Genomic DNA, 13,612 nt, shown 5'->3' with positions numbered 1-13,612 from the left:
CCACTGCTCTTCTTTGCTCCCAGGGTCTGATAAGTCACGGCACCAGACAAGATCTGAGAGTATCTCCCAAACTGTACAAACCTCAGCAACACGATGTGAGACCCGTCCGAGTGAACGTTATTGACTTCTCACCATTTGGAGAACCAGTCTTCTTGGTAAAGAAGCTGTTGGTTGAAGCACCATTTCTGTTTGGGCAGCAAAACTCGGCTGTGATCTCCGGGGATTATTCTTAAAGTTGATCACTTTGGTGCCAATGGGCGGTGTGGAAGACCATGTCCTCTGTGCAGCTCATGCAGGTCATTCCACGTGGCTGTAGAATGGGCCTTAAAATTCCTTATCTTCCCATAATTTGGGCTTACAGAGAAGTTACGATCGCCAGCCCCTCACACCACACTTGACCTCTGTGACTCCGTCCTCACCCTCCCAGTCTGTGTGGATGCACATGCTTTACCACCTGAGAGGAAGTCGCAGAAATGACACTCTGTCCCTAAATGGTTTGGTGTAGTTTTCTAAAGCAGGGTCATTGTCCTGCAGCTGCAGTCTGGCTGCGACCACCAGGAAGTTAGGCCCGGCGCAGCCCCCGCTCTCTGATGGGTGGGTCGATGATGTTCTGGGTTAGAATAAAATCACAGCCAGGGCATAAGCTCACTCAGCTCTGGGACAGTGCCTCAGTCTCTCCTGACCTTGATGTTTTTGAAGGGCATCCAGTGCTCCTCAGTTTGAGTCTGCATGATGTTTCCCCCCAACTGGATTTGGGTTTGTGCTGAGCCCTCTCTGCAGCTCCCTCCATGTGGGGTCCCTGCGTTCCCTGTCTGATTCCCGTGTGTCTGTGAGCTCCCTGCGCAGCTCCCCAGAGTCTGTTGCTGAGCTTGGCATCCAGGCTTGGCTGCCTCCATCATTTGGGTGATTGGCAGATGGTGGTTTTCTAGTCCTGCCCTTAGTGTGACGTTATCAGCTGTGGAAGGCCTCCCCTCTGTCTTCCGCAGGCCTGCTTGTGTGCCTTTAGGACAGGAAGTGGACGCAGGGCTATTTCCTCTTCTCGCTGGGTTACATCCTCTGCCCTGCCGCCCAGACTGTCCTGGGCACATCGTTCAGGCTGGTTCTCGTGTTTTCTGACCTCATTCTCTGCTTTCTGGGACGGCAGACTCTGGGATCAGCCACTTCTCCAAGCAGTCCTAGTTCCCGTCAGTAGAAAAATACCAAGAAACCAAGATGTGGACAGACACAGCTCCATACCCACTGACAGACTCGGTGCTGGCCATGCACCTTTAATGCTCCCTCCACTCGCCTGGCAGCGGGAGGCCTGGCTTGTCCTGCCCGCACTATATGTTATGTGCTCGACCCTAGAGCACACAGGCCATCTTGTGGTTGTTAACTCCTGCTACTGCTGTTTTGGAGGAAGGATGTGAAGGATTAAAGAGAATGATTTAAATAGGAATTAAGCTTCTCTAAGCTAAAAATTTGGGCTTTTACTAAACCAGCCAAGTTTTGTTTTATAAAAATCTCAACCTAACGAATATATAACCACAGTAATGGTTTAGACTTATATAATCTTTTTAAAAAGCTGGGTAAATGATTTCTTCAGGGCCAGTCATAATGGCTGATGGTTGAATTAGCAAAATTCAACTCTGTTAAAGATAAACACCTGTTTTTATATTTGCTGAGTTCAGTATTGACTGTTTGGGAAGGAGGCAGGGGTCCAAAGTGTATCAGCAGCTCCAGGGGGAGTGCTCACCTTATGGTTTGTGAGGACAGAGCCAATGCTCTGAAGTGTCTGCCGCTACTGAATCTGAGTGAAAAGGAAGAGAGAACAGAGACCAACCATCTCCACCCCTGTTCCAGGCCGGCTGTTCAGATGGAAGCATCCGGTTACACCAGCTGACCTCCGAGTGCCCTCTCCTGCAGTGGAACGACAGCACCGAGGGCCACGCGGTCACCGGCCTCCGCTGGTCCTTGACAAGACCTGCTGTGTTCCTGGCCCAGGATGAAACATCCTGTATTTATATCTGGGACCTGCTGGAAAGTGACCTGGGTCCTGTGGCCAAACAGCTCATCTCTCCAGACAGGTGAGTCCCATGATGTGCCCTCATAGGCAGATCCTTTCAGAAGCATCCTGGATGGTCTCACGTGTAAGGTAACTATGCTTTAAGACATGGTTACTTATGTTTAAATTTAACTATTATTATAGTTACATATTTAATATTTTGAAAACCACTTTAGAAAATGTTATTTCATATCCCATCCAGAAAAGTCTGAATGAGAGAATTCACACTCTACTATTTTCCCTTGATCATCATTCTATAAACAAAACACTTTTTGTGAGTTCCTTAGTTATGTTCATTTACTAGATGTTTAAATTCAGTATTTGGCCGAGTAATATACAGAGTCTTCCTTCTAGTTTCTAAAAAGAAATGCTCCACGGGAGTCAGTAATTCCCTTAATTTCACATCAGTGTCATTGTCGGCCCTACACCAACATCACAGTCCACCTAGCCTCTGCACAGTTTAATGTGAAACACACTCATGTGAGTAGTTCTTGATGCTTTAAATAATTCCGTTTTGTTATGTTTAATCCAAAGTTGAAATATGTAATGAGTTTTCACTATGAAGGGCTCTCTCTTGTCCCCACTTTTTCTCTATACCTATTTTCTTCCTTGGAATTTTATATTCCTGCTGTGAAATGGAGGCTCCTTATGACCTGGGGAGGACGAGGCCACCCAGCATCTTCCACTTTGTGGAAGAAAGAGGACAAGCCATAATCAAACCCAGGGCACGGTTTGACAGAACGTGGGGACACACCAATAAGACCTGGGAAAACAAGAACCACAGTTGTTTAGGTCCAGAACTCATTATTCTTATGTTACTCTAGTTATTAGACCAGTACATCATCGAAATCCAGACTGTGATTCCCATAGAAGCACATGATGCACACACAGTTCATTCCCAAAAGTTTGCCTGTTACTTAGTGAGTCAAGTGTTTACTAAGCGCCTACTGTGCGGGCACCAGGGGTTGTGGTGAACCAGTGGTGGGCTCGCGTCCTGAGGGGCGGCACATGGAATACCATGAACCAGCAAGTCCCACCACCCGTGACAGAGAGAAATGAATGGGGAGGGATCCCGTGTGGGCAGAAGAGTGTCAGGAGTTTAGATGGAGTGGGGAGGGCAGGTCCTACCACGGAGGGGCTGGCAGTCCCTGGGGGGGTAGGTGGCAGCGGGGACTGGGCAGCTGCCAAAGTGCAGCAGGGAGGGGCATGCAAGTTTTCCCCAGATGCATCTCTCCAGTCTCTGGCAAGTGGCCGTGTTCTGTTTGTGAAGGGAGAGGGGGCCTGTTTGTCTTTGGCTGCAGAGAACAACAGGAAGCCACACATGTCAGGCAGGAGCTTAGGATCAAGGAAGAATCTGTTGCATCTTGGGCGAATTTACAGCCCATGGTGATGAGTTGCCTGCTGGCTTGTGGCCAGGGGACAGCACAGCTTCGGGCTGGGCTGCCCGTGGAGCCCGGGTGTTGCCTCCTGCTCTCCACTGAGGTCTTGTGGTGCCGACATGTGCTCTTAGCGTGTCTTCTTGGTGCTCGCGTGGACTCTGCAGCCCATGTTGGGCATGCATTGCAGTCACTGTGGGGGCCTTTCGTGTTTGTCACCTGTACTCATGCCCCCAAGTTTGTGGCAACTAAGTTTGACCTGTATTTGACACGAGTAGTTGAACAGTGTTGAGGTGACTTGTAATTTTTTAAAATTTAAATCACTTAAAATTTAAGTCACAGCCGGTGTAGTATCATTGTTGGGGTGGCGGTCGGGAACTCGTCAGTTGCCTGTAACACCCTGAGCTCATCCCATCATGTGCCCTCCCCCAGGCCCCCCCCCCCGTGACCCATCTCCCACCCCCTCCAGTGACCCTTAGCATGTCGCTATGATTAGGAGTCACCCCTGGTTTGCCTCCCTCTGTGATGGTAAGTTTTCCTGGTTGGCTTAGCTGCCCTGAACGTGTGGGGCACTCCAGAGCTGGCTTGCGGGTGGGTGTGTGCCGAGCTGCCTCCGAGGGGCCCGGTCCCCGTCAGGATGTGCCGTGCTAGCCTTGCACCATGGGGCAAGTCTACAGGACCTCAGTGGGCGCTCAGACCCTGGGGGGCCACAGCAGGGTTCCCTGCTACCCGTGAGTGCTGGCACCCCCGAGGGGCTCACCATTCCTGTCCTAGGCCAGCCATGGACTCCCAGCTCATGGCCCCTGGTCATTGCAGGGAGACGACAGGCGGGAGCACTGGCGTGGGCATGAGGTAGGCGTGGCCTTAGCTCCTTGGTGAGTTGTAAGGTGGGATGAGTGTGTGACGGGCATTCCCAGGATGCTGGGGACCCCCAACCAAATCAGGCACAGTCAGGGGCTGGGGGAGACCTTGGGGTGGGGAGGATGCCACTGAGCCAGGTCTCAGAGTTATCCTCTGAGTGACCAGAGGAAGACGGGAGATCATGTCCCAGGAGTCTTGCCCATCGGAGCCGTGTGGGGACTGGGGTGGGGTTGGCCCTGACCAGCAGCAGGCCTCTAGCGTACACAGGGTGTACACCTCTGCATGTCTGCCGGTGGCCTGGGAGGGGAGAGGTTGAGACTGGACCCAAACAGAGAAGATGGCAGTGAGGGGGTGGCGGAGGCAAAGTCAGGGCTGTGAGGCTGGCCTCAGGCTTTTTGCCGGGCACTGTAGGGCCACCTGCATCCCCGTGACTGGGAGGCATAAATAGGACAGGGCCCCAGTGCTTCGGGCATTGACCTGGCGTGTCCTTCATTGTGGCTGGTCGGCTTGCAAATGGTCAGCCGCAGAAGTGCATTTTCTAAGTGGTTTCTATAGGTTTTTATACGTTTATTTCTGGCCTAACCTTTCATTTGGCACTGAAATTTTTAGAATTCTCTTCCTTTTTGCTCCCTCCTTGGACGATGGATGACTTGGGAGACTCACAGTCACACAGCTGTGCCTCTTGCTTTCAGACTGGTGGCCATGACGGTCGTGGGTGAAGCAGAGAAGACCAGCGGCAGCTTCCTGGCCCTGGTGCTGGCCAGAGCCTCTGGCAGCGTGGACATCCAGTACTTGAGGAGGGCTTGGGTGGCCCCCGTGCGCGACGAGCTGAGGAGGCTGCAGCAGCTCTTGCAGGAGGCCCTGTAGGGGAGGGGCTGCAGGTGTGCTCATTAGGGGGGACAGGGCCAGGTGATGACTCATGTGGAGAAACCAGCTCTGAGTGCATGTACATTGATGTAGATAGAAGGCGTGGATTCTGTGTGTAACTTGTTTTATAAGAATGTTACCTCAGTGTTCCCAGTAAATAAATCACTATTTTTGAACGGAAACAACAAACATTTTAGTGTATGTTGAACTTGAGAGGAAATAGTCATGTCGATTATGTTCTTCTCTGAGAATATTTTTACTTATTCTTTGAATAGCTTTAAAATATTAGCACATTTATGTTTTAAACTATGTACCATGAATGTATTTTAATGAACAGTTTTCTTAGTCCTGCAGAAAAGGACATGCTCAGGTGTAAATTAAAGGAGTGATGTCATTGAAATGACCTCTGTCAACCGTGTTTTCTTAAAACTTTCTTTTTTTTTTCACATTATTTGAATGTCAGACACATTTTACATTATGTTTTAGTATTTTAAAATATCCTTGTATAAAAATAACACAAATAAATAAATTCTCTTGAATTCTGGGATGAGATCCAAGAAAGTCTGGGATGGCCCCTGTCCCACACCCAATGTCCCTGACTCAGTGAGGGTGGGATGGTCAGCGAGGGTCCAGGCAGGGCTTCTGTCTTCTCTGGCCACATTGAGCTTCCACTTGGCCAGCAACATGAGGGTTTCACCGTGAAACTGGTGTCCAGGAGGCTGACCTCTGCTTCCTTCACTGGACCGGCAGCTCTGTGGACAGAGACGTGTCTCTTTTGTCACTATCATCTCCAAGGGCTGTGTGCCTGCCTCGCACACAGTAGGCGCTCAGCCTATGGTGAAAGAAGGAAGAAAGGAATGCATGGCCATTGGGTGAGGGGTCCATGTGCCTCTCGCTAATGCAGAGCAGAGTACTGTCAGATTACCATCTGACGTAGCTGGGTGTGGAGATTTTAATCCTGGAAACAGGCCCGGCCCCTCGGTCCCTCATCCACCACCAGCCCTCAGGTCCTTATTTGTGAAATTTGACCTACAGTGGAATTGAGAGCAATCTAACTGCTTCTCTAGTGATAACCAGTAACCTCCAGCGTCCTCCAGAGTAAGAGGGCATCAAGTTAGCAGCCACACTAACTCTTCTAAATCCCAGTAGAGGCTCAAGAAGATGCAGAAGAGACAAAGCATGGCTACCAAAGACTGGCCCACTGATTAGGAGCAGCTTCGAGATGTGGCATCGTTGGACTCCACCTGAAAAGTGGATTGAAGGACCAAGGTCCTCCTGTTGAAGCCTGGGTCTTAGACTCAAGACTCCTGTGTGCACTCTGCTGCATCCCTGCAGAACTGCTCCTCCCTCGGTGGCTGCTCTTGCTTCCACAGGCGAAGCCCTCCCATGCCCACGAGTGGCACCTCCTTTCTCCCCTCCACATCAAGGCCCCAACACCAGGAAACACCAAGAAGAAGATCAATGCCAACATACAATTTTGTCAAAATTATCCTTGAGGGCATGGGGATTGGAAGGGCCCTGCCAGCAGTTATACTGGAGAAACCCATTTGGGGTGGGAGCTGCTGTTTGAAGAGCTTGTTTAGAGCATCTGGAGACAAAAGGACAGAAGAGGAGGCCCCGCTGGACCCTGCTCTTGGCAGCCAGACTCCGAGGAGCAGTAGACCATTCGTGATGATTGGAGTGCTGTGAAATACATTACATGGCAGACGAAGGGATCTCATCCTGAGGACTCAGAAAGAGCAGAGCTCTGCAGACAGTTAGCCAGAGGAAGAAAAATGGGCAAGCAGCAAACAATGGCAAAATGATAGGCTACGAGGAGAAATGGCTTCTGTGAGAAGGACTAGAAAGCCACAGGAGAAACCAGGTTTAACATTCAGTGCTAGAGACAATGTGTAAAATCAGAGTTAACCCACACTGAGGATGATGAGTATGTATTTTCCACAAGGAATGATGGTTCAGCAATGTGCAGAGGGACAGACTGAGGAAACAGTGGAAGACCTGAGGTCCAGACAAGGAATTCTAAGTGTTTCCAAAGACGAACAAATGGAAAAGAAGTAACAATAAACAATTGTAGGAAGAACTCCCTGAGTTGATAAAAGACCTACTTACATGAGTCAGAAGGCTCACTGGGAGGTGCTCCACAGACAGCAACAAGGTCAGCATTTGCGTCCGCCATCAGTGTGCTTTCAGCGTCAAGGAAACGAATTTTATTTTTCTTCTTTTTTTCCCTCCTTTTTAGTTAATGGAGCATTTTTGTTATGATTCCATCTTATGTCTGTTGACTTAAGCACTTAATATGTCTTTTAATGAATTGCTGGTGATTGCCTGAGGGCTTACAACATGCATGTGTTTAACGGGAGTCTGCCCCAGATGGTATCATACCCCCGGTGGGTGGCGCAGGGCACCCACCCCCCTCTTCCTCCTGGGCGTTTAATGTTCCTAAGAATTTTGTTTGTCTAGAAAAGTCTTTATTTCTCCTCCACTATTTACTTATTTATTTTAAAGATTTTATTTGTTCATTCATAAAAGACATACACAGAGAGAGATAGAGGCAGAGACACAGGCAGAGGGGAGAAGCAGGCTCCATGCAGGGAGCCTGATGTGGGACTCGATCCCAGGGCTCCAGGATCAGGCCCTGGGGCGAAGGCGATGCTAAACCACTAAGCCACCTGGGCTGCCCCTCTCCACTTTTTAAAAACAATTTATTTATGAGAGAGAGAGACAGAAGAGAGACTCTCCAGCAGACTCTCCACTGAACCCAGAGCCCGACCCAGGGCCTGATGTCACGACCCTGAGATCAGGACCTGAGCTGAAAGCAACATTTGGCCGCTTCCCCTGCTGAGCTCCCAGGCGCCCTCCTCTTCTGAGATGCATCCCCACTGAGTGCAGCAGTCCCTTCCTGGGTTTGGTGCTTTCATTCAGTACAGATGTCCCTCCATCATCAGCCAGTTCCGAAAAGAAGATGCCCACATTTTCACCTTTGTCCCCGTGTAAGTAATAGGCCTCTTCTCAGCTGCTTTCGGGATTTCCATTTTAATTTTACCAGCGATTTAAATACGATGTGTGGGTTTCTTGCCCCCCAACCCCTTACTCACCCCTACCCCCCGCCCTACTCAGCATCTTCTGAACTTCTTGGATCTTCAGGTTGGTGTCTGTCATTAATTTTGGAAAGTCCTCAGCTATTATTTCCTCAAATATTTCTTTTCCCTGTTCTCTCTTCTCAGATTCAAGGAATGTATGCATTAGATTGTTTGATATTATCTCACAACCATCCTGCCTTTTTCTTCCTTTTCTTTTTCCCCCCTCTTTCTGTTCCAGTTTGGGTAACTTTCTTGCCCTGTCTTCCAGCTCATGGATTCTTTCCTTGGCTGTGTTGAGTCTAAGGATGAGCCCACTGAAGGCATTCTTTTCCTGCTGCGTGTCTTTCTTTTCTAGCATTTACATCACATTAATTTTTTATAGTCTCCATCTCTCTGTTGAAATTACCCATCTGAGGGATGAGCACTGGGTGTTATTCTGTATGTTGGCAAATTGAACACCAATAAAAAATAAATTTATAAAAAAAAAAGAAATTACCCATCTGATCCTGTGTGTTGTCCACTTGTTCCATTTTAACCCTTAATGTGTTGATCATAGTTATTTTAAGTTCCCTCCCTGTGAACTAGTCAGCTAATTGCCACATCGCTGTCATATTTTTTTCCTTCCTTTTGTGTAGGCCTCTTGTTTTTTGTTGGAAGTGGCATATCTGGTGTAGGACAGTAGAGACCAAGGCCTGGCAGTGGCCAGCCTTCTCTTCTGCTAGGCCTTTCTTTCCCTTGGGGCTTGAGTCAGTCTCATCGGGGCTGGATGTGTTTGGGATTTGCTGTTGCTACCGATTTCTCTCATAGATCCTGTGGGTCTTGGGAGATAGTGCTTGTTTGTGAGAGCCTTGCTTCAGCGTCTGCTCCATCCTCAGCTGGGGTTCCCCTTGTTGTCCTCCAGCAGGTGACTTGTTGCTTGATGCTTGCTGACTTGTTGTAGGGTGGACTTCGGGTTTCTGTCTTGATGGAGCCTTGCCTCAGGCCCTGGCACCATGTTTTAGGGGTGATCTGCTTTCCTGGCCACGTCCTTAACTTAGCACCTATTTCCCCCATCCCTACCAGGGACCCTGTTTTTATCTTATCTTTCCCTCCTAGCTGTATGATCATCCCTTATGTTGTGAGGGTACCAAGAGAGTCCTTTTTTTTTTTTTTTTTTTTTAGGTAGTTAACATTCAGTGCAATCCTTGTTTCTGGAGCAGAATTCAGTGATTCATCTGTTACATATGACACCCATTGCTCCTCTTAACAGGTGCCTCCTCCATCCCGTCACCAGTCTGGCCCATCCCCCACCTCCTCCCTCAAGCAGCCCTCAGTTTGTTCTCTTTCATTTTTTTTTTAAGATTTTATTTATTCATTCATAGAGAGAGAGGCAGAGACACAGGCAGAGGGAGAAGCAGGCTCCACGCAGGGAGCCTGATGTGGGACTTGATCCCAGGTCTCCAGGATCACACCTTGGGCCGCAGGCGGCGCCAAACCGCTGCGCCACCGGGGCTGCCCCTGTTTGTTCTCTTTCAGTAAGTCTCTCATGGCTAGTTTCCCTCTCCTTCCTATCTTTTCCTCTTTCCCATATGTTCATCTGTTCATCTGTTTTCTTTCTTAAATTCCACATATGAGATAGATCACATGGTATTTGTCTTTCTTTGACTTATCTCACTGAGCATAATACCCTCTAGCTCCATCCATGTCATTGCAAATGGCAAGATTTCATTCTTTCTGAAGGCTGATTGATATTCCATTATATTACATACAACATCTTCCATCTCCATCAGTCCACGAGCATGTGGACTGTATCCATATCTTGGCTATCATAGATGCTGCTCTAAACATAGGGGTTCATGTATCCCTTTGAATCAGTGTTTTTTTTATTTGAGAGGTAAATTCCCAGCATTGCCATCGCTGGGTTGTAGGGTAGCTCTATTTTTAACATTTTGAGGACCCTCTACCCTGTCCTCCACAGTGGCCATACCAGCTTGCATTCCCACCAGCAGTGCATGAGGCTCCCCTTTCTCCATGTCTTCCCCAACACCTGTTGTCTCCTGCCTTGTGGATTTTAGGCATCCTGTTGAAGAGCGTGCCTTCTGACAGGTTAAGGCTTGTTCTGTAGACAGACATCATGAAGGTCCCAGCCCCGGGGAGCTTGGCACCAGGAGTCACCAGGAGGATGGTCTCAGGGCCATGCATCTGCCAGTGCCCAGGGCAGGAGTCCAGGAGAGAAGCCTGGAGAGATGCCCCTGACCTGGCACAGGTCACCAACTCAGGTCCCCACCTCTCCTGGGTCTCCCCAGCCTGTGGCTGGGCCTGGGGACGTGTGTACTTGCAGCTCTTACGTGGGCATAGGCTGCTGCTCCCCCAGCCTCAGTGGCTTGTTGGTGCTGCTTGGAGCCCTCTGAACACAAACGCACTCCTCACGGATGCTCTGGGTTGGGCATCTGCAGAAGGCACATGGGCTATGAGAGAGTGAGCCCTGCAGGACAGCACATCTCCGGCCGTCCCTCCACTCCACCTCCTGGGTTTCACTGCAGAGCTTGCATGTACGATCCCCAAATCGCACACATTTGCAAGGAGAGTACAACCCAGAGCTATCCTCTAAGAAATGTGATTCTAAAGACACCCACCAGGATCCAGTCTGTTCAAGGTGATATCAAGGGGGTGATTACTTATTTTTTTTGAAAGATCTTCTATTTTTGATATGCAGTAATGTGAAATACTCAGAAAACCCACAGTCAGGTCAAGTAAGTTTCCATACAAGAAGTTTCCTTACTCATTCTTCATTTGCTGCTGTTTAAGTTGACAACTTCCCTTCCCAATAAAAATTCACTTACACCTCCTGCCTTTGTAGTTCTGATATTCACTTTACTATGTAATAGAAGTAGCATGTTGCTGCCAGAATACAAGCATTGCTTTTGGCAAATTAAAGTGCATGTCATTTCTTACTATTACTAGAGAGGGGAAATAAAGTACACAAGTCCAAGTCTAAAACATAGTGCTTTTCCATGCAGATGTGTACACATGTGTCAGAGGGTGTCCAGTTTGTCTAGTGATTGTCATGTAGAGAGTTGGGCCACTATTGTGTGTTGCTGATCATTGACTGTAGTCCCAAAAAAGCCTTGTGAAAATGTTATAAACTGTTGATTCCATATACATGAAGGGGTTTCTTTGCTATAAGAAATCCAAATGGAATAAGGAATGGAGATGAGAAATATAGAAAGCCTGTCCGTACAGTTCTTGGGTTTTCTGAGCATGCCAGACATTCAGCCTGACTCAAGAATGCCCCGGAGGCCTCCACACGTGGGGGAGGGTGAGCGCAGCTGGGGAGGGGTCTCCCATCTGCCCTTGAAGTGCTGATCAGGGGTGTAGTGTGGGGGAGCAGGGTCCTGCCCTATGCATGGTTTATGGGGGAATTAGCCTCGAGAACAGGAAACAGACCCCAAGCAAAACAACCCCAAGGCAATTAAACAGCTACCATCAGAAAGAACTTGGAATCTTGATGGTTCAGCTTCATGCTGATATGACATTTATAAACCTATGATAACAGGGTCTCCCCAGAGTATTGGGACGCACCACCCGGTTGTCACAAACTCAAGACTTTTACTTAAAAGACATCTTTTTTAATTTTTTTAAATTTTAAATCTTTTTTAAAAATTATTCATGAGAAATGAAGGGGGAGTATTTGGTCCCTAACACAAGAGTGTCCACCTACTATTGTGTTAGGGACCAAATACTCCCCCTTCATTCCCTGATGGGGTTTGGACTCAACTGGGTGAAAATGGACCAGACTGTGGCTTTTGACTGTGGTCCATGGGCTTCCTGGCACCAGACCCCGGACTGGGGGGATGGGGGCCCTGGACAGACCCACCTCTCCCGGGGCAGGTCCCTGAGGATGAGACAGCTTGGCTGGGGATGCAGAGGCTGTGCTCCCAGGGGACCTCAGGGGACAGGAGGTCTTGGCCAGGGATGCAGGGACTGTGCTCCCAAGGGGACTGAGGGAATGGGAGGGCACAGCCTGCCCACCGCCTCTGTCCGTGGTACCAGGCTATGTACATGTGCATGCGTGCATGTGCGCTTGCGAGCAAGTGTGCACACAGGCCTGAGTGTAGGCCCAAGTCCAGTGTCACCAGGGTCCTGTGTGCAGAACCCTTTTGTTTGACCTTTGTTGTGTTTCCCAGATGCCTGACTTTGGAGATTGCCCAGGGGCTGGGGTCCTTGGAGCCCCACCCATCCCTGCACACCCTGGTCGGCTGCTGGACCATGGCCTCTGACATGGGTGTGATAACAGTGTGAACAGCCAGCCTGGGCCATGGAGGTGGCACAGCCCCAACCTCAGGAGAGGCAGTGGGAGTGTTGGTCCCAGGAGCCAGAGCCTGGAAGCTCCGGGTGCCCTGGGAGTTGGGGCCCTTCTGCGGGTCCATCTAGCACGACCTTGAAACAATTTTGCTATTGTGTCAATAGCTTTGGAACAGATACCCTCACGCTGGTCGAATTTGGTTTCTTTGTAGGGTTTGTGAGGACCTGGGGCCAGCAGCTTTGTTTTCCTGTCCGTGGCCGGGCTGGCCACATGGGCAGCCCACCCCTGTGCAGGTGGCTTTGCAGGCACAGCCCCGGCCCCAGGTCAGTGCTGCGGGGATGGTGGGGGTGCCTTTATCCTCAGGGTCACAGGAAGGTTCCTGGAGCCCTGGCCTAGGACACAACGGAGACCGAGGACTTCCTGATGACAAGCTCAGGCCTCCTGTGCCCTGGGTACCCCTACGTCGCCGCCGCAGCTGAGGCAGCAGGAGGGGAAGGAGGACGTGGGAGCAGCCGGTGGCTGCCCCATGGGAGCCAGGCTTGGGGTGCTGTGGGGAAGCCCTCCGCCTGAAGGGCAGGGCCTGTTCCCAGCAGAGGCGCTCCTCAGGGATGCCAGGGAGACCCTGTCCTGCCATTCCCACAGCCTGTGCTGCCGCGAGGGGACAGGTAGGCAGAAGCTGGGTTGGGGTCCGGAGGCCGAGGTGCCCACTCCTGGGTTCGGACAAGTCGGTCCACTTGAGGCCCTGCCAGGTGCGTGAGAGCAGGGGCAGCATTGTCCCTGCACTCGTCCTGTGAGTGGCTGTGGCCATGGGAGCTCGATGCCCTGGCCCCGCCCATGCAGGACAGTGGGGGTAGGGAGCGCAGCGTGCCTGCAGTCTGTGGGCCGGCAACCCTGCAGCCTAGCAGCCACCTGTCCCCCTGGTGGTGCCCTGTCGTCCCACCCCATGCTGTAGCCCTGGTCTCCATGGCTTTGCCCGCCGCTCTGCCTCCCCCGGACCTGCCTGAGGCCGCTGCTTCTTACCTGTGCTCTGTGAACACCACTTGGTTTGCTGCTTCTAGAAATCTGCGGTGTCTACACTTGTGTAAGACAGGCCACCCCA

General features: G+C 50.3%; 1 protein-coding gene across 5 annotated transcripts in view; it reads left to right on the top strand.

Annotated features, from left to right (window-relative positions):
• The window catches only part of DYNC2I1 (dynein 2 intermediate chain 1), a 49,313-nt gene extending 43,723 nt beyond the window's left edge, over positions 1-5,590 (top strand). For 4 of the 5 annotated variants that reach the window (XM_055335075.1, XM_055335076.1, XM_055335074.1 and 1 more), the window contains 3 exons: positions 24-155; positions 1,843-2,066; positions 4,974-5,590. In XM_055335075.1, the coding sequence (XP_055191050.1) occupies positions 24-155; positions 1,843-2,066; positions 4,974-5,148 (531 nt within the window). In that variant the 3' untranslated portion in view covers positions 5,149-5,590. The remainder of the gene's footprint in view (positions 1-23; positions 156-1,842; positions 2,067-4,973) is intronic. The other variant, XM_055335078.1, reaches the window with a different exon arrangement.
• Positions 5,591-13,612: the final 8,022 nt, after the last annotated feature.

Source organism: Nyctereutes procyonoides, unplaced genomic scaffold, assembly GCF_905146905.1.
Source record: "Nyctereutes procyonoides isolate TBG_1078 unplaced genomic scaffold, NYPRO_anot_genome, whole genome shotgun sequence".
Classification (NCBI taxonomy): domain Eukaryota; kingdom Metazoa; phylum Chordata; class Mammalia; order Carnivora; family Canidae; genus Nyctereutes; species Nyctereutes procyonoides.
Note: the sequence above shows the minus strand (reverse complement) of the source record. Positions and strands in the feature narration are given on the sequence as shown.